Source organism: Peromyscus maniculatus, chromosome 20 (assembly GCF_049852395.1).
Source record: "Peromyscus maniculatus bairdii isolate BWxNUB_F1_BW_parent chromosome 20, HU_Pman_BW_mat_3.1, whole genome shotgun sequence".
NCBI classification, from domain to species: Eukaryota; Metazoa; Chordata; class Mammalia; order Rodentia; family Cricetidae; genus Peromyscus; species Peromyscus maniculatus.
Window position 1 is genome coordinate 64436230 of NC_134871.1, and position 25516 is coordinate 64461745.

General features: G+C 39.3%; 1 protein-coding gene across 1 annotated transcript in view; it reads left to right on the plus strand.

Moving 5' to 3' along the window:
- Positions 1-25516, plus strand: part of Tmem117 (transmembrane protein 117) — a 446256-nt gene that overhangs the window by 264044 nt on the left and 156696 nt on the right. Inside the window, exon 5 of the mRNA XM_076556662.1 lies at positions 23412-23509. Coding sequence (XP_076412777.1) covers positions 23412-23509 — 98 coding nt within the window. The remainder of the gene's footprint in view (positions 1-23411; positions 23510-25516) is intronic.

Here is a 25516-nt window from a genome sequence, read left to right on the forward strand (position 1 = left end):
TCTAGGAAAGTACCTACAATTTTTTTACTTCTCAAATGTCTTTAATTTTCCTCAATATCTCTTCTACTTATTAGTATTTCTTATAATATAGATTCAAGTGAAGTAGTGAAAGGAAACATGGATTCCACATCAGAATTCATTCCTTCAGTTATGGCCCAACTAACAGAAAAAGGACTAAGCTAGAACTTCTCATGCTTCATGGGTTCTGTTTATTCATCCCTATATTTCCTTCCTTTATATAAATTGGATGCAGCAATGTTGCTTAGTGGAAGCTAAACATTGTCACAAACTGTCACAGGTAAGCTATGCCGTGCCAATGCCATCCCTGTCTTAAGGTGTCATTGATTATGACAATAGAAACTTACAGTTAACAATATGTAGTTTGATCTCTTAGGATCCATGATACTTCTGTGTGTAGTTGCTTACCTCTGCCAGTTCTAACCCTCTCAGCTACAGGTTTGACACACAGAATTGAGCATCTTTGCCCCATTCATAGGCCAATATATTAAAGCTCAGCATTCCATCATTTTATTAGTCAGACTCTTGGATGAGGGACACCCAGTCAATTCAAACCTGTACCCTATCACATCATGATGCAAAGCATGGGTTTAAAAGCTAGGCACAGCTCCTAGATATGGTTTTCCAAAGCTGCTATGTAAATCAATAATATTTTAATTACCCTTGATAAAGTATGCAAGCTGTCTGTGTTCTGATGGTCTTCCTTTTCAAAGGAAATAATCTCCTTTGAAGATTCTGGAAAACACTTTATAAAACACACATCTCAGCATCATGCCTGGCACGTAGTAAATTGTTCATCCCAGTGGTCTTTATTGCATCATCTACCTGCTGAAGTTCAGGACTGTGGCAAGAACCTCACAGCCTACTTGTACTAATTGGCGAATTGTGCTGAGTTAGCTCGTTAGATGTCTAGTTAAAGAAAAGCTCATTTCACTGAAATTATTAATTTAAAATAACTTCTTAGATTGAGTAATTGCCTTCTCTATGTAATAGATGCCTTCACTTGACTCTTTGTTTTTATGTTGTAGGTTAATAAAATACTCTTGTGAACAGGCATCTATAACCACCAGTTTTCTTTTGACTTTCTCATATTTATAGACTTTATATTTATCTTATGTATGTATGTATGTATGTGTGTATGTATGTATGTATGTATGTATGTATCTATCTATCTATCTATTGAGAAGCAAAATCATGTTGGATTTAGAGCATCCAAAAATGTATTAATAAAATTACAAGAATTTCCAACAATCCCCAGGTTGAAACAATTTATTGATGTTTTTCTAATATTCTCCACTTATATGGAAGAATTCTTTCTGTGTCTATATTAACTGGCAAACAAACAAACATGTCCTTATTCATGTATGCATTCCCTCTTAGGAGATAGGTGTCAACACAATCATTGTTATATGTGACACAGGATATAGGGAGGTCATAGGGTCAAAGTCAAGCTGGATGAAAAAAAAAGGTCACAGAACTTTAGTGTGCAACCAGGTCATGGGCTGAAAGGAGAGCAGGAAAGCGTTCAGGGCCCACCTCTTTGGGCTGGGTGTGGGCACATAGGAAGTGAAGGAGCTAAAAATTAGTAGTCCCTAGAGCACAGTGTCCTCTTTTCCATGCACTTACTGCCTATTTTCTTCAAACTTAGCATGAGCTTTCTGAGCCCAAGACAAAAACATATATCCCTAACCTAGACTGAGTTCTAAAACTGTCCTGAAGAGTTTTGTTCCTTGACTAGTCAAGTGTCAGTTTAGAGACTTGTAAAAGGCTGTATGTAGATAAAATTGAGATTACAGCTGACCTTAAGATTGTAAAATTGGCTTGGCTTGCCTGAGTTAACAAAAGGGACCATATGAGCCCTTAAAAGCGCATAAAGGGGCAGAAAAGCGAGTTGGGGAGATATTGGAGGAAGCAGAAGCAGGAGAGCTTGCTGAGGCAAAGTGGAGGATTCGACTTCCCATTGCCTACTTAAAGATGGAGGAAGGATTCCCAGCGGGGATCTCTAGAAGCTAGGAACAACCTCAGCTCCTGCCCCACAGGAAATGGGTACTCTGGGCTTATAATTGCAGGGAACTCAGTTCTGTGTACTATCAGAATGGGCTGAAGAGCAGCTCCATCCCCAAGGTCATCAGAAAGGAGCATAGCTCTTATACCTTCTTTCTAGCTATGTAAACCATCTAGCAGAAAATCTTGGAAGACACTGTGCCTCATTGGACAGTACGGCTGTGAAATGTCAAGGTGTGGCTTTAAGATACTAAACCTGTGTTGTTATAGAAACAACAGAGAGCCAATATAATGTCAATCTTTCTAAGCACAGCTTGCATCCATTTGTTGCTATCTCAAAAATGTGCCTCCTAAGTAAGGCATCCCACCATAGGGAATGGGCTCTCAAAAGCCAGTTCATGTATCCAGGATAGGTCCTGGTCCCATTGCCAGGGCTCCCACAAACACATCAAGCCACACAACTGTCACCCACATTCAGATGGCCTAGTTCAGTCTCATGCAGGTTCCCCAGCTGTCATGTCAGAGTCCATGAGTTCCCATTAGCTTGGGTCAGCTGTCTCTGTGGTTTTTCCTGTCATAATCTTGACCCCCTTTGCCCCAATTCGGTATGCCACCCGGTGTTGACTACCCAATGGAGGCATTACCCCCTATGAGGAGTGAATGGGGGGTGTGATGGGAGGGAGGTGGGGAGAGAACAGGAGAAGGGGAGGGAGGGGGAACAGTGGTTAGTATGAAAAAATGTGCCTCCTTCCTCCCTCCATCCTTCCTTCCTTCTTTCCTTCCTTCCTTCCTTCCTTCCTTCCTTCCTTCCTTCCTTCCTTCCTTCCTTCCTTCCTTCCTTCCTTTTTCCTTCCTTCCTTCCTTCCTTCCTTCCTTCCTTCCTTCCTTCCTTCCTTCCTTCCTTCCTTCCTTCCTTCCTTCCTTTTTCCTTCCTTCCTTCCTTCCTTCCTTCCTTCCTTCCTTCCTTCCTTCCTTCCTTCCTTCCTTCCTTCCTTCCTTCCTTCCTTCCTTCCTTCCTTGTAACCTTATACATCCTTTGAAACCCATGCATGCTGTCTCCTTGGTCAGTGTGTCTGCAACACTCTTACCCATAGTGATCTCTGCCTGCCTCCTCCTGCGAGCTGTTCCACTAGGACTCATTGACTTGTTTTTCTGTATTCCTCTTGAGCCTTAAATGCCTTTTGATGAAGGCTGTATCTTGTCTGACTTTGCATTTTAGAGACGATTATGAATTACCCGGCACTAGGAGGCTCTCGAATTCTGATTGCTGAAATGCTAACCGGACGACAATTACTCTTCTGCCGAGTTCACTGTGCTACACCAAAATATCTGATCACAATGATTGGATAATTATGTCTGTCTACTTATAGAAGAATGCAGTGATGAAACATGCTCAATTTTCAGCTTTTTAAAGTAAAATATATGTCATGCTTTGCCACTTGTTATTCATAGTTTCTAAGGAAAGCTAGTTCATAAAGGCAGAAGAGAAAAGCAAATTACCAACAACAGAGAAACAGAGCAAAACCCTTGGTGAAAAGGCACTGTGGCTCAGAGAAAGCATCTGCCATGCATTCATGTTGGATAAACATAACTAAAGTTGTGTTTTACTAGTTCGGAAATTATTTTTAGTTTATATGGTATAAATACCTCAGCGTTAATTTCATCATGTGCCTTGGTGCCCTGATGTGATGTTTTTCTAACCATGAATCACCAACTGGATTCAGTAGGACACTTGGGAAAAATAAAAACAGACTGTGCCTTGAACCCTAGCACTCAGGGGTAGAGGTCTGTCTGCATGGTCTATGGATTGAGTTCCATGCCTGACTTAAAACAAACAAACAGACAGACAGACTAATAATAAGTGGAAGAATACAAGTTTTGCAGGGGGACATTTAGAAGCAGGGTTTGGCAGAAGAGGCAGGAGGCTTCTTTATGGATGAAATCACAGATTCGGCTTGTTTAGCATTTTATCTACTTATTTTTGACATGACACACAGGAAAAATAAGCATAGTTATGTCTGAAGTTATAAAAGGTTTGTATGTAATTTCCTGTTCAAACTCATACTCGTCTAATATCACACACACACATACACACACACACACACACACACACACACACACACACACACACAAAGTTGGAGCATTTACATATACATATATGCATACATACATCCTACATTTTCACAGTGTTATGTTAATGCCATTCTCACATGCCATCTACCCCCTAAGAAGATAATATGTTCTAAACAGGTCACCAGAATGTTCTGCAGAAATCTGGCACAGAATGTAATATACACCCATTATGAATGCCTGAGAATGCTAGCAAGTTGCATGCAGCAGCGTGATTGTGATTGACAGACAATTTGGCTAGATTCTCCGCCAAAACTCCACTTCCATGGAACGGGCCTTTGGGAGTCCAGAGAATGCAGTGTAGTTAGGACTTGGGCATCTGCATTTGCCATGGCCCTGGTGAGACTTTCTGCTACCAACGGTGACAATGGAGTGGCTGAGCTCCCATTGACTTGTCTTCCCACTGAAGATCACACCTCCATAAAAGCAATCAGAATCATCCCTGTTCTTCCTGAGACCTAGCGATACCAGACCAAGGAAGATTCTTCTAGTGAAAGAGGTAACGATCATTCTACAACCTTGCCAATTCTTTCTGAACGTCAAGTGAACATGAGAAGATGCAGACAGAGAGGCATGCGTGTGTGAATGGCTTCCTTCCAAACATCTCTATGGGCTGTGTCATGCCCAGCCAGCTTTCCTATGGGATGTGGTATATGAAAAGGAGAATGATTTCCTATCTTGATAGCCTGTTTTTATAAGAAGCATATGTCTAACAATCTAGTAATATTGAGCTCTCTGCTCAGTTTCAAATAATTTTGAGTGGCAAAATTGTTGTTGAGTGTATAACCTTTAAGACTCATTCTAATGTGCCTGATAGAAATGCTGGCTCAGTGGTCTCAACTTGATAACTTTACCATGGAAGAAAATAAGAAGGGAACAAAAGTGATGGATTTGTGTTTAAGGTAGGGAATAATGCTGGCACTAGAAGGGTGCTGAGGCTCCCAAGTGTCTTTACTTGGTGCCTGTGTTAAGCTTTCTGTGCATGACAGACCTACTCGATAGTGGTTCCCTGATGGACAGTGGTTTGCCTAGCCTCAAGCAGGTTTTACTTCTTTGGAGTGATGTGAACAATGGGAGGATCCAGGAATATGTACATAACAGTCTTACAGCAAAACTAGTAGAGTCCATGTATGTATATATCTTTATTTAGTTCTCAAATCAAACAAGATTCCTAATACATAGATTTTTGCATAGATGGACATTACCTAAGGACACTTTGTAATACTATTAAATGTGTGTGTGTATATTTAATTGTATCTAATCCAGATGGACAAATGTAAATAGTGAAAATTAAGGTTATCAAAACCTTAATATTTTCATCTATTGCTCTAGATCTACACATTTATCAAAGCAAATTTCTTATTTTTCTATTTTAAAAAGAGTATTTGATATTGTCTATCAATATATCAAAAGAAATAAGTGTATGACTATGGAGTTTCTCATGTTAGACCCTTTATAATGCTGTCAGTCTGATATTCATTTGTTTATTTAATTATTCATCAAATATTCAAAAGTCTTTGGAGGCCAGGGCCATATATTTTTAAAGCTTGACACTTAGTAATGGCTTTTTAATTAATAATAGAGTACACCAAAGAAAGTGTGAAGGAATTCAAATGAGCTAGGATGGGATCTTTAAGCCTGAGGAACTCATAGTCTAATAGAGACAACGAGTGTGCACATTTGTTCTGCATCTTGAGTTCTTCAGTACAACCAAGTCAAACAGAAGCAGGTACTTTGCAGGCAGCACGCACATTTGAGATCAATTGACCAGCAGCATTTGTTTTCTTAGGTGGCTGCTTTATGTCGGGGCAGGGGCAGTACACAAATATCGAGTTGTGAGACCCTCCATAGCATCCTAACTGACTCAGGGAGCCCTCAATGATTCACTTACCATTGATCTGTCTAGCCACTACCTCTAAGGAAGAATCAATATGGCTGGCTTTCTATTTCATGATGCAGTGGATGAAATTAAATCCTCTTCAGGTAAATTTAAGAATGGGTTAAGGGAACCTAACTTGTTAAATGGGACAAGATGTACGTAGAGTTTCTTCTAGAACATATGTAAGGGTAGGTTAGGAAATACTGTCAATGCCTATAGACACCTCAGTGAGAGAGGAAGGTAAACATGCAGACAGACCACACACAGATCTATGAGATGCTTACCTCAAAACATCTGAAATGATTTATTCCTGAGTTGAGATTCTCTTTTAGGTCCACAGCTCTGTTTTTCTGTCATTGACTTTGGTCATCTTACACTTAAATATCCAGTAAGTGATTTTGATTTTGAATTTCTGCCTACCTTACTCCCAATAAACATTCTTCTTTTTTTTTCCTCATTGTTTTCTGGTATTGGTGTTTGTTTGTTTGTGTCTTAGCTTTTTTGGGTGCATTTAATTGACTGTTTTAAGTCCCTGAAATTGGTAGAGATAGAGTCTGACAGTATCATCAGATTCTTGTGGGTTCTAGAGCAAATGGGCAGTAATGATGCCTGTCTGGACCGTCAGGGGGCAGGCGGCAAACCAGTCAGTTCTTGACTTTGTCTGCAGAAGTGATGCAGAGAGAAGATCAATGGACTCTAGTGTGAGTGTCTTTGCTTTCACCCCTCTGTATTTCCTACACTGCACCCCCTGTCTGCTTTCTGTTTTGTCAAAACATCATCTTCTGAGTGAATCTTGGGCTCACCCCCCCAAACATGCCCCAGCAATCCACTTCTGTATGACCGCTTCCTTGTATGGCTGTTTGTCTTGCCGTGTTCTTGTTTTCCCATAGCACTTACCGCTCTATTACTTACCGTTTACTTTACCATAGTTATCATTAAAGATTTATTTCTATATAGAAGTAAGCACTGTAAGTTTTTCTTCTATTTTCAGTGATATAGCCCAAGCATCCAGAAGAGTACTGTACCAACCGTATAGTTAATGTGTAGTAAGCATTTTAGAATAAATCCATTCTTACTGCTAGAGGGAAAATATGTAAAGACACATGAGAATGGGTTTGATAAACAAGAGAAACAAAGCAAATGTTACATTTGTTCCTATAAAGTAGAAGAATACTCCAAGAAATAGAGGTATTTACCTTAAACTTGTGTTATTATCAGCATGTAGTTTATTATCATACTGTATTGTACAAAAAGAGGAGGACATGGGAAAGAGGCATTTAAGGAGTGGCCCCTAGGCTTGAAGGAGATTAGAGAAGGCATGGGGTGAAAGAAGCCAGAATATATTATATGCATGTATGAAATTGTCAGTGAACAAATTTAATTAATAACCGATGACAGCATGCTATACCTGAAACAAAAACTAAAATAAAAGTTTTGCTTTCCAATTCCCTGAGAACAAAAGAAAAGTGCCAGTCACCTGTATATGTATTTCATGTAAATGTAACACGGAAAGGGTCAGTCAATGGACTCCTCAGGACAGAACCATTAGGCTCCACCTATCATGTGGGCGCCTGCAATGGACTATAGGAGACTTGGCAATGGACTTCTTTGTCTTCATCTTTCAATACCTTACCTGCTCATAGCTTTTGTCTGTCTGCCTGCTTGCCTGCTTGCCTGTCTGTCTGTCTATCTATCTATCTATCTATCTATCTATCTATCTATCTATCTATCTATCTATCCATCTATTATCTGAGGGAATTGGCATTTTGAAATTGCAAATATAGGAAAGGTAGGAGAAATAATAAAATGCCCTAGTTTGACTGCAAAGAAGCTGAACTATACTCTGACAAATCTCAGTACGTCTCTGTGCTTGCCTTTGTGCTTACGGTATAAAAAATGTAAAGCTTGTGTGACCCTGAATGGCTATGAATGTACATGAAAGAGTGACTTGAAAATGATTGTGTATTTAATATGAATAAAATATTAGTGAGGGAATAGATGTAATAAAATATTTTTAGCAAGTGTCTGAAATTAGAAAGCAGATCTTTAATTTGAAAGTAAACTATTACATCACAAACTGGTAATGTTAAGGACTAGATACACGCTGGGTCAGGTGAGTGCTGTGCTTTGGAGTCCAGCGTGTCTCCATTTAACCTCTGCCCCAGTTGTGCCCCACTGTGACCTTCACCAGCTTTCAAGTCCCTCTGTGCCATGTGATTGTCTTCTATGAAATGTGAACATGGTAATGCCTAGACAAGGTAAAAATACACGTGAATTGGAGGTCAGTAACAGGTTGGAAGACAAAGTCTGACTAGCTTTTTCCCCACATTGGAGAAATAAATTAGGGATCCGATATGTGTAGGGGTGGGAAGCACATCTCAGATATCCCCAGATTTAAAGCAGAAGAAACTCCATGGGGCCATTTGGCTGTGAACTTTTGAAAATAAAGATATTATTGAATATCTTTATTCTTGCTGGTTTCTTCTAGACATTAATCATGTCTTTCTGATTAATGATGAGAACCAGAATTCTTTGTTAAAACACCCCACTCCCTATAATTATAAAACAAGGGTGAGAAAAAGAGTGTGGGAAATCTGAGCGGATCCTGGGAGTGTGGTAAGTTTAGATAACCCATTGAAAAAAAGCAGCGTCAGTTGCCTCTTAAAACAAAATATATCTGCAATAGCATTTCTATATATTTTCTTACTCATGGACATTCATGGTGTTTCATAGAGACATTTTTATATGAGTATATCTTGTATTTTGACCATGTTTACACCAAACACCTCTTTTCTGCTCTTGGCTCCAACCTGTTATTCCCATTTGTTTCCATAGACAGTATCATTTCTACTTTCATGACATATATATATATATATATATATATATATATATATATATATATATATATATATAAATGAGTTCATGTGTCCACATAAAATCTAGGATTTGCAAGATAAGAGAAATGAGGTATTTGCTGGAGCCTGACATATTTTACTTACAATGATTGCCAGTTGTATCTCCTATGAAGAACTTAGTTTCATTCTATTTTTTCTTTTTATTGAAAATAGATTCTTTTCGTACAGAATGTACCCTGATTATGGTTCTCCCCATTCCTCTAAGTTCCTCCCCAACTTCCCCTCCCATTCAGATCTAATCTTTTCTGTCTCTCAAGAGAAAAGGGCAGGTTTCTAAGAGACAATATTAAAATATAACAAAATAAAATGTAAGATAAAAAAAAAACTATCCCATCAAAGTTGGGCAAGATAAACAAGTAGAAGGAAAAGAGCCCAGAGAAGTCACAAGAGTCAGAGTCCCACTTGTTCACACTGAAGGAACCTCATAAAAACACTAACTGGAAGTCATACTTCATATATATGAAGAGGACCTGGTACAGACCCGTACAGGTCCTGTGCATGCCGCCTTAGTTTCTGTGAGTTCATAGGAGCTTTGCCCATGTTGATTTAGAGGGCCTTGTTTTCTTGGGATCCTCCATTCCCTTTGGCTCTTACACTCTCTCTACCTCCTCTTCCATGGGGTTCCCTGAACTCTGAGGGGAGGAATTTGATGGAGACATCCCATTTAGGGCTGAGTGTTCCAAACTCTGTCTGTCTCTGTGTCTGTCTGTCTGTCTGTCTGTTTCTCTCTCTCTCTCTCTCTCTCTCTCTCTCTCTCTCTCTCTCTCTCTCTCTCTCTCTCTCTCTCTCTCTGTAATATCTGGCTGTGGGTCTCTGTATCTGTTCCCATCTGTTGCAGGAGAAAGCTTCTCTGATGATGGCTGAACAAGGCACTGATCTTGTACAGCAGAATATCATTAGGAGTCATTTTATCACTATTTTTAAAAACCAGTAATATATGGTTTTTCTGTAGGCACCTGGACTATCTAGTCTCTGGTTCTTGGTCACTCAAGCAGTGCCAGATATGAACTGCATCTCTTTGGAGTGGGCCTTAAAGTTATTGGTGGTCTTATGGCTGAATAAACTTCATTATGTGATTATACCACATTTTTCTTATCCAGTCATCTGTTGATGAACATCTAATGTTGCAATAATGATAGAGGTGCTTGTATCTATGCAACATATTGAGCTAAAATCCTTTGTGTATACACCCAAGAGTGATATGAGCGGGCCACATGGTATTCCTAGTTTTAGTTTTTTGAGGAGCCTCCATACTGATTAATGTAGTAACAACTAATTTCCATATCTATTAGCTTTGTGTGTAAGAGCTTCCTTTCTCCCACAACCTGTCCAATATTTGTTATTTGATATCTTAATAAAAATTATTTAGACTGGGGAGATGGAATTGAAAAGTTCTTTTAATTTGGACCTCCCTGATAAATAAGGATGTTGAACATTTTCAAAAGACTGTTGTCCAATTGTTCTGCATTTGGTGAGAAATGTGTGTTCATTTCATAACCCATGTACTGGGTTGTTTGGTTTGTTTGTGTTTAGTCTCTTGAGGCTTTTTAAAAACTATATATTCTGGTTATTAATCTTTCGTCAGATGCTACAAAGATACTTTTCCATTCTGTTGGTTGTTGAATCATTTTCTTTTCTATGCAGTAGTTCTTAATTTCATAGAGTTCAATTTGTCAATACTTGGTTTAATTTCCTGAGAGGCTGGAGTCCCTTTCAGAGAGTCCTTGTCTGTGTTCATATCTTGAAGGCTTTTCTTCTCATTTTCCTAAAATGGTTTTAGCGTTTCACGTCTTACATTCAAGTCCACTTTGAATTGTGTTTAGGGTGAGAGATAAGAATCTGATTTCATTATTTTATGCATTTTATATTCAGTTTTTTGTGTTTTATACCAGTTTTTTTAATGTTTTTGCTTTTGTATTTATATCAGTTTCCACACAATATTTATTGAAGGTGCTGGCATGCACAGCTCTGGCATCTTTGTCAAAAATTAGGTGGCTGTAGGGTCATGGTTTATTTTGGTTGCTTTAGTTTATTAATATTCATCTATGTGTCTGTTTTCATGCCAGGACTATGCTATCTTAGTTGCTGTGGCTCTGAGTATAATGAGAAGTCCAACCATGTGATGCTTCTATCACTTTTCCTTTTATAAGGATTTATTTGGATGTCTTGTGTCTTTCCTTTCCTACTGGTACTTGCCTCCTTCCATTCTTTGTCTTTGTTTTTCCTTTGTTTGTTTGTTGACACAGAGTATCATGTAGCCCAGGCTTGTATAAAATTCACCATGTAGCCAAGGATGAACTGAAACTTCTGACTCTTCCACTTCTACCTCCCAAGTGTGGGGATTACAGTCATGCATGGGATGTTGTGTCTATTTTATGGTATCCTGGGAAATGAACACAGAACTTGGTGCATGTTAGATAGGCACTCTACCTGCTGAAGCATATTCAAAGACTTTGTATCCTTTTTGTTTCTTTTCTTGACTTATTGTTCTAACTCAGAAGTTACTTTTTTTGAGTAAGAGTGGCAGAATTGTTGTGTCATTCTTGACTTTGTGGAACTGTTCTATTTTTTTCTTCTTGTTTGGTATAATGTTGGCTATAGGGTTGTTATATACAGCCTTTTTTTTGCTGAGGTTTACTCCTTCTTAGTTTGTTCAGAATTTTTATCAAAAGGAGTGTTAGACTTTGCCAAAGGCCTTTTCTGGCTTTACTGATTCAATCCTTTTTTTTTTTTTGGTAGAGTCTATATATGTGATATATGATATTTACTGATTTGCATTGTTGACCCATCTCTGCATTTCTGGAATGAAGCCAACTTGGTTATTGTGAATTGGACATGTCAGCATTTTATTGATAATTTTTGCACCCAAGTTTATCAGAGATGTTGGGCTATGGCTTTCTTTTTTTGCTGTTGTAGTTTTTCAGGTTTGGGTATCGGAGTCATATTAGCTCCTTAGAATTCCTTTTCTTCCCATTTTTGTGAAGCACCAGTGTCCCTATGAACTGGAGACAGAGATACAACTGAGTAGTACAATACTTGCCTATTAGGGGCAAGGTTCTGGGCTTTGTTCCTATCCTGAGGGAAAAACATTTCTGGACACAAAGGGACAGATTTACTTCAGCATAACACAGTAGTAGTTGGCGACTTTCAATGGCTCATCCCTACCAATCAATAGAAGGGTCATTCAAATCCCAACCCCACACACCAAAGTAAATTATACGATATTATGAATTGGGTTTACCAGGCATTTATAGATTATTATACCCCCAAACTATATAATACAAATTTTCTTGGCAGCCCAATGGAACATTCTCTAAAATACACGTTTCAGTACACAAAGTGAGTCTGAGTCTTAGCAATATAAGAATATTATTGTTTTTATTCTTTGTGATCACCATGGCCCAAAATTAGAAACCATTTTGAAATATAAAAGATATGCAAACTCATGGAGACAGAACAACAGACACTCTATGGGATGATGGGCAGGTCATCAAACACATTAGGAGGGAACTTCAACAAGTTCATAGCAGAACCTGTGGAAATCAAAGAAGCCAGTTCCAAGGCGGGGTAGGTGTTCATAACTATTAAGTACCCACATTAAAATATTCAAGAGATCTGTAGGGGATGAGGTGGCCGAGTGGTTAAGGCGATGGACTGCTAAAATATGCAAGAGATTTAAATAAATTGTGACATTTCTCAAGGTCCTAGGAAAACAAGAATAAACCAGTATTTCAAATCAGTAGATGAAATAGAATAATAAAGATCAGGGCAGAAATCAATGAAATGAGAATGAAAGGAACAATACAGAGAATTGCTGCAATAGGGTTCCAGTTCTTTGAAAACAAATAGAATGACAAGCAGCAGGACTAAATGAAAAAAGAGAGAAGATCCAAATTAATAAAATTAGAAGCCAAAAGGAAAGCATTATGTTAGTTCCAAATGAGACTCGGAAGACTATTGGGACATACTTAGAAGATATACATTGCAAGAACATGGGATATCTGAAATAAGAGGATAAATTTATAGACATATATGGTCCTTGAATGTTAAACGAAGAACATACAAACAGGAAGTGGCATGAGGGCTCACTGTTTAGTGCACTGGCTCCTCTTCCAGATTTTGTACCAGCACCCATGGCAGCTCACAACTGGTTTTTAATAACATCTACTGGAACAAAATTCTGGAAGAATTAAGAGAACAAGCCGAGTGATTAAAGCTTATAATTATATCTTATGGATTTTATGGAACAGAGTGATGGTGCGATTTTATTAGATTAGCTAATTTATGTAGCCAGTGTAAATTTTCTGTCAACTTCTAGTGACTAGAAGGAACAATGTCTCTAAAGTAATAGAGGAGAAATGCAAAGGAAAACTGCCTGAAAGGAGGCAAAATAGAAGACAAAAAGAAAAGTCAGTGCCATCAGCTATAGAAAGAAAAACAAAGAAGTATTTTAGTAGGCAAAATCAATCTAACTTTTAAAGGACACAGATTATCAGATCAATGAACACATTTGCATCTATACATTATAAGCTTTCTGCCATTGTGTGATATTAATAAGTTCCCCCGTGGGGCCTGTGAACTCCCAAATGGGTTCTTAGCCTTACTTACAATATTAGGCATGTATTTCCTACTGGGAGAATATTTAGAAGTCAGTTTGATGTTATATCCACTTGGCAAAATAATAGTAGTAGGTTCACCTTAGAGTCTTTGAGATCCCCGGCTATGAGTTCGTGTCCACATTTACAGTTGCAGGCACATGTTTCCTCGAGTGGAGCACGCCTTAAATCCAACTCCAGGATGACCAATTGGCCATACCATGTGTGCCGCTATTGTACTCATTGGCATGGGTTTCCATGCTGGGTGTTAATGCAGCTTACAGGAATCAGAGTTACATATGACTATTGATTAATTTTCTTCTCCAGAAGCCTGTAAAACCATGAAAGTTTATCACCTTTAGAAACTGTGAAAGCTAGCCCCCAAACAGGGTCTCAGCATGTGTCCCAGTCTGGCACTGACCTTAAGATCCTCCTGTCCCTGCCTTCAGAGGGCTGAGGTTACATGTGTGTACCATCACGCCTAGTTTAAGAACAGAAATTATGCAAGTAAAAGACTGAAAAAAACACACCATAATAATCCTATTAAAGTATAACTTATATAGATAGATTTATACCTAGCAAAATAAAGACTTTGGGAATAAATCAGCATTGGATTATAGATGCTTAAACACACACTGAAGGCATAAACTTTTAAAATTTGTATGTATCACAATTTCAAAACTTCTAAAGAGTAAATTCAATAGTGATTGTGGCATAAAAGAGAACAAACACCGAAAATTAATGAAATAAGCCTTCGACATTTAAAACTTAAGGGCTGGGATTATAGCTCAGTAGGAGGTTCCCCTAGAATGTGCCAATGGCAAAAGAAAGATGAAAGGAAATGAAGAGAAAGATAAATCAGGACAAAGAAGACATTAGGAAGCAAGGGGGAAGTCAGTCAAAAAATAGTGGAAAGCAAGAATATGTGATCAGAAATTAATATGATAAAAACAAGGGCATTGCAGAGTCTTCTCTATTAAAACTATCCCAAACTTATTTTTTTGAAAGAATCAAATAAAACTCAAAAATATTTATAAGATTCAGATTCTAAGAAAAGGAGCTACAAACCACATAGAAATGAAGCTTTAATTTACCAATAGATGGATATGAAGCCAAGATCAAGGTTGTAACTATTGGATTCGGTGAGACCAAATCTGGGAGAAACAGTGAAATGAAGACGCGCAGCAGGTGCAGGGCAATTGGGCATTATTTTACTAGAATGTGAATGTGATTCCTGTAAGTGAGCAATGCACTTTATTATACTTCGCTCACGAGGACGGCTGCTTAGAGCGAAACCACAGTGAACGAAACGGAAGTGAGAGTGATAAACTCACTATTCAGAATGGTGATGTCTTAGGTTCGGGCACAGAGGAGAGTGTGGGGAAAGGACATTAAGGACCTTGTTTTTGTTTCATGCTGTTTTTGTGGTAAGTGATAGAAATATGCTTTCTCTCCATTTTAATTCTTGCCTCTAATGTATACTTACATATAATTTTAAATAATCTTCGTGAATTCCTTGCATTTACACCTGATGTGTTAGCAAAATCACAGAAAATGACGTAACTTCCTAAATCACTCTCACTAGTTTCTGTATAGATTTTCCCCAAAACTAGTATTTCCTTCTTATTTGAGAGCAAAGGATTTGGCTTCATTTTTAGACACAAAAATGCTTATGAACTGGATTTCTATTTATAGCCACTTTCTGGTAATTATTATTTATAGCCACTTTTCTGCTTTCTAGGCTTTTGGTGAGGTTGCTCAAACACTGTCCATAATGTCATCACTACACATCAGCTGTGCAGTCATGGATCAGTCCTCATTTTAACTTTTAGCCACAATACTTCGCTGTCACCTTCCTTCATATCTAATTCCTAATGTCTGACTCTACTGTCCTGATATGGGATGACTAAAAGAGAGTGGCAGGATTCTGAGCCCCAGACTCTGACAACTTCTTAGGCTCTGTCCTTTGACTAGCGTGCTTTGGGCATCACAATTAAAAAACAATAGAGTGCTTAGGCCTTTAACATGAGGTTAATTATCACTTTGAGATGTTTTGCTCTTCTGTGGCCAAGGGCTTTGTGGATATTGGTTGTTACAGTAGCATATCCGAAATAGTCATTTTTCTTCCTGTAATTTCTCCACCTATGTATACAGTTACAAAACCATCATGTTATGGAATGCATACTTTCTACCAATATCTAATAATCTGTTATCTGTGTTAACAAAACAGAGAAGGTATGCATGCAGAAACCAAACCCATTCTTTTGGCCAACAATGAAAAGAATAAATACCCAACCATGTAATGTTGGGCTATTGTTGTTTTACGGTATAGCCAGCCATGAGGAACAACAGGCCCAAGGATGGAGTCAGTATTTTTGTGTGCAGCTTCTTGCTCCGTAACTAGTAATCATTCTCCTTTGCCCTATTTATTACAAATTATAACTCACTGTGGTAGGAAGCAAATTATACTTGGCCATATCATATTTATTTGTGAAACTCTGCAGAACTTGCACAGCAAGGGATTTTTTTTGACTGCGTTTATTTCTGGTTCCCAGTAATTCAGGTGTCTTTCTCCAAATGATTCAATATTCTGAGATGTGCCCAGTTTCTTTACTTAATAATAAAACAGTCCGGGACTCATTGTAAATCAATGGGGATTCAGCAATAAGGTGCAATATATAACAAAGGCGGCATAGGCTATCATTGGAGATAATAAGCAAGCACATTAATATTCATGCCTTGTGAAATCCTGGCTGTGTTTCTGAAAAGCTGGAGAATGCATTCCAGGTTTAATGTTCACCAGTAGATATTTGCCAGGGATTTTTTCAGATATATTTCTTGTAGTAATTTATCCATGGCATCAGTGTACATGTGGGAGACTTCCATCCATGGTTTCCATTTACTTAATTGTGTACTCAGCTGATGTTTCTCAGTGACTACCCACAATCCTTTCTGCTTAGACCTTGGGTCTTTCTTTGTGTCAGCTGGAGCTGCTGCTGAGTAAGGCTGATCACACTGTGTGTGTCTTTGTGAGTGAGATGAAGTTAGGGAGGGCAGCAAAATCCAAACCAACCAACCAACCAAACAAACAAAAAACTTGTGTTGTTCTGCAGGGTGCAGAATTTCCCTAGAGTCTAAGAAATTCAAGTTTGACTTTTTCATATAACATGACCTAAGTCAGGCCCATAAAAATGCAACACTGTGCTATAGTGGATGTGGAGATGCTAACAAAGGGATGTCACCAACACAGGGATACACAGACTGTTTACAGTGTCAGAGATCACAGTTTGCTATAACCCATGCTCTCCTTCCCAGAGCTGGCACCTAACAATACCTAAATAAGGCATACAGAAGTGTATTACAGTTATCATTAAGCACATGACTAGTGGAAGACAGGGTAATGTATAGTCAAGGTTACAGAGAAGTAGAGTCCTTGTCAACTGAGAAATTAAAACAAAGATGATTTACAATGAAAGGGATATTAATCCTAAATTGCACAGTTACTTACAGTATCCAAAAAAATGCAATATATATTGCATATATATGTAAATAGTTGTCCAAGAGTTCAGAGATAGGTGAGATGGTAAACTCAAAAAAGAAACATTAAAGAGAAAACACTGGGGCTGACAAGATAGCTTAGTGGGTAGAGCTTTCCACCCAAACCTGATGACCTGAACTCAGTGCCCAGAACAAACAGAAATGTGCAAAACAGAATCATTGTAACAGAATTGCCCTCTAATGGGACTTCCCCTCATTACACCCCACACCCCTCGCACTCACACCCACCCATACCCACACCCACTCACACTCACACCCCCATCACCAACACACACATATGTGGGGGTTAAAATAGAGAAAGCTGGGAATAGAGCAAAAATAAGGTATAAAAGGACAAAAATTGATTTCTATAATTCTTTTTTTTTTTTTTTTTTTTTTTTTTTTTTTTTTTTTTGGTTTTTCGAGACAGGGTTTCTCTGTGTAGCTTTGCGCCTTTCCTGGGACTCACTTGGTAGTCCAGGCTGGCCTCGAACTCACAGAGATCCGCCTGGCTCTGCCTCCCGAGTGCTGGGATTAAAGGCGTGCGCCACCACCGCCCGGCGATTTCTATAATTCTTACTCACACCCTGCCAAATGCACAACATGGCTCATGGTGGAATGAGCAATACTGAAAACTGAAGAGAAAAGACACCAAAGACGGAGAAAGCCAGCATGCACGGTAGCTGGTTCCCTAAGGGATAGGAGCAAATAACACAGAAGGAAAGTAGACGTTACAGATACCGTCCCCAAAGACGTAACAGCACAGCAGCTGTTAATACACCTTGAGAAACATCTTTACACTCCAAATACAAAAGAAAACATTTGAGCAAACAAGCAACCCAGATGATCTGCCAGGAAAGATGAGAACAGTAATAGCAGTTTCCTCCTTTTTTTCTTTTTCTTGTCTGGTGTCCCTCAGCAATGCCACAGCAGTGAAGCCGTTGATGCCTCCCATTCCTAAAGACAATTTTGTGGGCCAGTTTTCCTTTCGGACCAAATGAAAATAGACATACCTGGAAGGATGAGGCAGGAGGGATCATGCATTTGGGGTCAATCTGGGCTACAAGGCATATTTGAGGCCAGACTAGGAGCTGCATAGTGAGACCCTGTCTCAAAGATATACTAATATAGATGAAAACAATAATAGCAAAAAGTGGAGAGAAGGAAGATAAACAGGCTGGTCGTGGGAAAGTGTTTTGACTAAGACTTTGTGAAGTTTCTCGAATGGAAGTACTTAGTTCTCTAAGTAGTTCAGCCTCTTCAAGCGGTAGACAGACTCGGGATGAAGGACTGGAAAGTCTCCTTGGGTTAGTTCACTTGTGGGCCAATGTGAACGGATTGCAGAATATAGAAAATTCCCAAACCATAGCAATATAGAAATGATGTGTGAGACAGGATAATAGTTTTTATTTTACACCTATAGCTAAGGGAAGATGATGTAATTTAATGATGACAAATAGAATAGAGACATTAAATGTTCAAAGAGTGAGAAAGTAAGACAAATAATATAATATATGTGATGGTCACGGAGATGCGGAGGGAGGGCAGGTGTGATTTCCACTGATATCTTGTATGCTCATAGACAGTCAATGAGGAATGGATCTCAAAGGGAGGAAGGGTTTTGCCTTGACCCCAAGCTAGTACAGCATGGACTGGGTCAGAGTAGAAGCCAGGCTGGCAACTAGTGTGTGTAAACAACACATTGGGCGTGACCCAGCTGTATTGTTTCATCTCATTGACTTTTCTCTCTGTGGGATTAAAGTGGAAAGTATGAAGTTGCCATGACAATTAGTTAGAAAAATACACCAGATGACTTATACCCCACTGAGTTCCGCAGCAAGTGTGATACATGCATGGTATCATCGCTGTTTCCGTGCTGTGGTTGCTATGGCTCCTTATCAAAGATGCCACTTTCATCCATATAAGACAGATTGCCTCTACAATTGTTTGCTGACTTTTAAGTCTCGAAATGTTTTTTTTTTCTTTTCCACCCAGACTATACAATATGTGTGTCCTAAAGTAGCCTGTGTTCTCCTGAGGGAGACCACCTGACAAAATTCTGGTAGAACCAAATGATGAGGCTCTATGTTCTCTGCTGAGACATTGTTGATAGGTAAGTGAAGAGGAGGATGAGTTATGAGACGTAGACGAGCTAAATACATTTTTCCCAGCTTAGAAAACCAGACCTGCAATCTCACATTCTACTGCCTAACTGTGAAAGAAGCATCAGCAGTCACGTACTGCATTTATACCACATACAGTCAGGCATCATGTTTACACCACACACAGTAATGTGTTGTGTTTACACCACAGAGCCCCCCTCCACTCTCCCAGCGCCCCTCCCCACCCCCTCCACTCTTCCAGCTCCCCTCCACATCCCCTCCACTCTCCATTTCCTGCATTTTTTCCAATAAAGACTGCCCTTGACCAACACCAGAAATAAATTTGATTTCTCTAATGTAGAAGGTAATTGGATTTTTCCTTATTGAATGCATCCCTTTAATGATTGTCCCAGCAACTGCCAATTTAGCTGTAAGTGACCTCTCATCGATCAGATGATATGTCTTAAAATAAAGAATAGGAACTGGGGTGAAAAAGACCAGCTGTCTGGCATCTAAGAGATTGTTTCTTAGCTCCCATCTTATCATTTTACTGCGAAAACGCTTTATCTCTGGATGTGGTTTCTATAAAACAAGCTGCATAATAATTGGTCATCTAGCTGCAGATGACTGCTCTCTAGGAAATATGATAAGTATGTCTCAGAAATTACCCTGGAGCAAAAAATGAAAATTGAATAAAACACACCCAGTAATCGTTTTTACATGAAAATATTTATTATCATGTACACTCCTCCAAGAAGAGCCGACACATTGCAGAAAAGAAGAAATGAAATGTTATTTTTTTTTTAATCTGGTCAAACATGAAATCAAACCTTGATGTTCTGTTAAAATGCTCAACACGAGACTTGTTCTCCAGAAGGATTAGGAAGGGAAATAGCTGAAATTGTCACTGCATCTCTTTCTTTTCTTTTTTTTTTTTTTTTTGGTTTTTCGAGACAGGGTTTCTCTGTGTAGCTTTGCGCCTTTCCTGAGACTCACTTGGTAGCCCAGGCTGGCCTCGAACTCACAGAGATCTGCCTGGTTCTGCCTCCCAAGTGCTGGGATTAAAGGCGTGCGCTGCTGCTGCCGCCGCCGCCGCCGCCGCCGCCGCCGCCGCCGCCGCCACCACCACCACCACCCGGCGCATCTCTTTCTTAAGGAGGTTCTCATCTGAGACTGTGTGGCTGAATAGATGGGATTTAAATTCCTTTATTTTGTCCACATTTTGTGACAATACATCTCACCTGATTTATGCCTTTTATATATCTTTTCCCTGTGATCATATCAATAAATACCTCTCATCTTTTTTTGAAGGAAATATAATCTTTGGTCATCACTGTTAGTGAGGAAAAAAATTGGTAATTGGGAAGGATCAGAACAAAACCAAACAGATGATAAAATAATGATGGTACTAGCTCCCTTTTAAAAGCAACAAGAGCTGGAGAGATGGCTTGGTGGTTAAGAGCACTAGCTGCACTTCCAGAAGTTCTCAGCACCTGTGGTTCACAACAGCCTGTAACTCTGGCTTTAGTTAAGCTGATATCCTCCTGTCCTCTGTGACAGACACCTGCACACCTGCACACACACACACACACACACACACACACACACACACACACACCTACATACCTGCACACACCTGCATATACACACACACACCTGCACGCACACACTGCACGCATGCACACATACAGCTGCGCGCGCGCGCGCGCACACACACACACACATACCCTGCATACCTGTACACACCTACACACACACACACCTGCACACACACACATACTGTGCACATGCACACACACAGCTGCACACACACACACTTGCACACATGCACACACACAAATAAAAGTAAATAAAATACATATCTGCCCTTTTTGAATTGTCACTATTAGTTGCTCCCATGTGTGTCCACAGCAGGGGGGTTTGAGGAACTGAGACTCTCCTACAGTTCTTCAGTTCTTTCCACTGCCCTTCGTCATGATCCTCGACTCTTGGAGGGGGCGATCTAGGTGTCCCATTTGTAGCTGTACATTTAGCCGCCGCTTATTATCCTCTTTTTGGTTATGAGTCTGTGAAGTTACCACTGACCACTGCACGAACAAGCTCGTCTGACCAAAGCTGATAGCCCAGGAGTATTCCTGAATGGATAATCAAAATTCTTCTTTACACCATGCATTATACTTTCTTCTATATCAGGTTTCTTAATTTTACATCTACATTGTGTGTGCTGGCTAGTTTTATGTCCACTTGATGCAAGCTAAAGTTGTCTGAGAGGAGGGAACCTTAATTTAAAAAATGCCTCCATAAGATGGGGCTGTGGCCACCCTGTAGGGTATTTTCTTAATTAGTGATTGATGGGGGAGGGCCCAGCTTATTGTGGGTGGAGCCATGCCTGGGCTGGTGGTCCTATAATAAAGTAGGCTGAGCGAGTCATGATGAGCAAGCCAGTAAGCAGCACCCCTCCATGGCTTCTGCATCAGCTCCTACCTCCAGATTCCTGCCCTGTGTGAGTTCCTGTCCTGACTCCCTTTGATGATGAACAGTGATATGGAAGAGTCAGCTGAATAAACCCCTCCCTCCCCAAGTTGCTTTGGTCCTGACATTGCATCACAGCAGGAGTAATCCTGACTAAGACATTGTGTGTTTGGATTTAAGCATTATCAATTAAAATTAAAACTAATAGAAGCCGGGCGGTGGTGGCGCACGCCTTTAATCCCAGCACTCGGGAGGCAGAGCCAGGCGGATCTTTGTGAGTTCGAGGCCAGCCTGGGCTACCAAGTGAGTTCCAGGAAAGGCGCAAAGCTACACAGAGAAACCCTGTCTCGAAAAACCAAAAAAAAAAAAAAACAAAAACAAAAAAAAAACAAAAAAACAAAACAACAACAACAAAAAAACTAATAGAATGATATCTGTTTGATGGAGTATAAATTTTCTGGAAAAAGACGTTATGTATGCCTATGTATGTTTGCCTACAAAACCATATTTTCCTTTTTTTAGGAAAATCATTTGCCACACCTATAAGCTTTTTAAATGTTCCTATAGCAGGTTATTAATGATGCACTGAACATATGCAGAAAGCTTTGTTATGTAATATGGCTAATGAGCAATTTACTTAGTTAATGAGCCTTTAAAAATAAACATATATTTACTAATTCATTTTGTCATTTATTTTTTTTTGTATAAATGTTTTGGACTGCTATCTGGTCATCCTTAGACATTAGAAAGGATGCAAAGATAAACATTCACTGCCAGGGATAGGAAAGGCCGATAGAAAGAAAAGAGAAGCGTGGAAAATGGGAAATGGAATGTGGCGTGGCATGAGGTGAGTCAGGGAGTGTGAGTTGTCTGCATTGGAGCCCACACTGGAGGCTGTATGGGGGAGCACAGCTGTCCCTGGACCTGAGCAGATGGACAGAGTCTGTGCGTGCGTCACATAGAGAGGACGCTTTTGGAGGATGTGGAGTTGTGAGCGTGCTGGGTGATCAGAATGCATGCATTGTAAAATGGGGGAGATGCTGCACCAGATTCTTGGCAGGGAAGGCAGAAAGTTTTCGCATGCGTTATCTACTTACCACTTCAGGGCTCAGGGTGAGGTGAGTCAGAAAAGTGACAAGACAGTGGAATGGAAAAAGAAGAGGAAATATATATATATATATATATATATATAATATATATATATATATATATATATATATATATATATAACTGCTTTGAATTAGGATTGAGGTAAAGTCATTTGGATTTGGGATTTGGAGTTTCTGTCTTTAAGCTTATGATTTGGAAACACTAAAGAGCCATTACTAATCAAAGGCATCCTATAAAAGGTGGTATTCAGGTAAGAGGGGAGGGAGTTCATATGACTGAAGCACACTGTGTACCTGTATAAAGTGCAGTGACGAGACCCGTTGTTTCCGACAGATAGTATATGCTAATAGTCTTAATGAAACATAGTTCAATTGAAAAAAATCCTATATAATCTTAATTAACATTTATAAGCCAGGCTCAGCCCTTCACATGCTAAATAACTTTAAACGTGCTCACCCAGTATGTAACGTTAAATGCACTCTTAGGTTTTTGAATTGAATGAAGCCCATACCCCTCATTTGTATCTTCTCCTGTATTCTGATGTGAAATATGTGCATAATCCATCCTCAGTAGATGTAAATTTTAGGCTTGTATTGAAATCTGAATTTGAGATTTCCTCAAGTGCTAAGCCAGTTCTTCTCCTCTTCAGGTCACGGACATGATGCTTCAAGACAAGCCCTACCCTGACTGGGGGAAATCAGCAAGAGCCTTCTGGAAGAAAGGCAACGTGAGGATCATTTTATTCTGGTAGGAAATTGCCTCATTCATTTATTTATTTCTATGCTACCCCATTTACTAAAGCACTTGGGTTGGGTATAATTTTCATTAACTGTACAGAATTCTATTTAGGAAGACTCTGGTGCCCCACTAAAATCATTATCGTATCTTACAGATTTATTTCATTTGTTTATTGTTCATGAGCTCATTTATAAGAAAGAAAAGTGATGGGCAGCTTGACCTAAAGTACGCAGTTTTTTTTTTTTTTTTGACTCAGCAAAACTAAGCCGTCATTTTCATCAGGGAAATGGGATGTATAAAATGGTCTCCAGTATGCACAAATCACATAGGCCTTTCACAAGCTATGACTTCTGTTTAAGGATGTGAAGTCCACCTGGAAGGAGCCTCTGCACAAACTGGCTCCTAGGATTCTTTTCTCCACGATTTCCTCTCCTGCCTCAGCACCATCCAATCAATTAAAGAGCAAGCCATTTCACTTTTTATTTTGGCTATGGGTTATTCCCTCAGCATACTGGTTTTCTCTCCTATGTGTAAAGTTACATACACTAATGTGTAGTCAGACTTTCTTTGGACCACTAGCTCCCAAATAATGCAGCACAGAAACTTATTAAATAGGAAAGCTTGACTTTAGCTTAGGCTTGTTCTCAACTAGCTCTTATAACTTAAATGAATCTGTTTATATTAATCTGCATTCTGCCACATGGCTCGTGACCTCTCCTCCATACTGTACATCTGACTCCCCCCTCATCTTGCTGGCAAAATCGCTTCTCTGCTTCCCTGAGTTCCTCTCTCCCTGGAAGTCCCGCCTATCCTCTCCTGCCTAGCTATTGACTGTTCAGCTCTTTATTGAACCAATCAGAAGGTGCCTTGGCAGAAGCACATCTTCACAGTGTACAAAACGATTATCCCACAACACTGACACTCAGACGCATTGGAATTGATGGCATCCTGTGTGGAAAATTCTAGCCTGTATATTTGTCATTAGAAATGAAATAAGGAATATCTGTTTATACTTAGATGTTAGTTCCATTTTGCTTTTTAAAAATATGAGTGCTACAAAAATAATGGTAATTATGTGTAGCTGGAAGTTTTCCTGTGTCCTGCAGCTGCTCAGTCCCAAATAAACACACAGAGTCTTATATTAATTACAAACTGTTTGGTCTATGGCTCAGGCTTATTGCTAACTAGCTCTTTTATCTTAAATTAACCCATTTCTATTAATCTGTGTATCACCATGTGTCTCGTGGCTTTACCTGTGTTTCATTACATCTTGCTCTCCCTTGACTCCACCTTTCTTCTCCCCATCTCTTTGCTTGGATTTCCCACCTGGCTATAACCTGTCTTGCCATAGGCCAGATCAGCTTCTTTATTAACCAATGGTAGCAACACTTATTCATGGCAAACAGCAAGACCATCTTCACAGTGTACAAAATGATTATCCCACAACACTAATGCTCAGACTCATTATAATTGATGGCTTCCTGTGCTAGAAAATACTAGCCTGTACATCTGCCATTAGAAATGAAATAAGGAATATTTGTTTATTCTTAGATATTACTTTTTAAAAATATGAGTGCTACAAAAATAATGGTAATGATATACTGGGAGAAAATAAATACTCCACATAATCCTTTGCAAGGTAGCACTGTTGCTACATATTGCTAGTGATATGTGGCATTTGAACTCAATTCTCAGCAAGTAAGCAAGCAGTTTTTTTTTTTTAATATGTGAGAATATGAGTCTGTAGCTGCTTGTTCACACTCTGACTCCACAGGTCAAGCATGGCCTGTTTTTATGGTTCTTTTTTATGTAAGCTCCTTCTGTAGCTTGTCTGAATATTATATAACAATGTAGCAAATACTTATCAAGGATGCTCTGCTCACGTGCTGCATCATGGACTTGGTACTCTCTGCATTTGCTGATTTAATCCCAACAACTCTGGAGAGTGGGTGCAGTTGTCTGAGGCCATTAGTCATTACAAATGACCGTGTCTAAGAGAATTGATGTGCCTCTTTT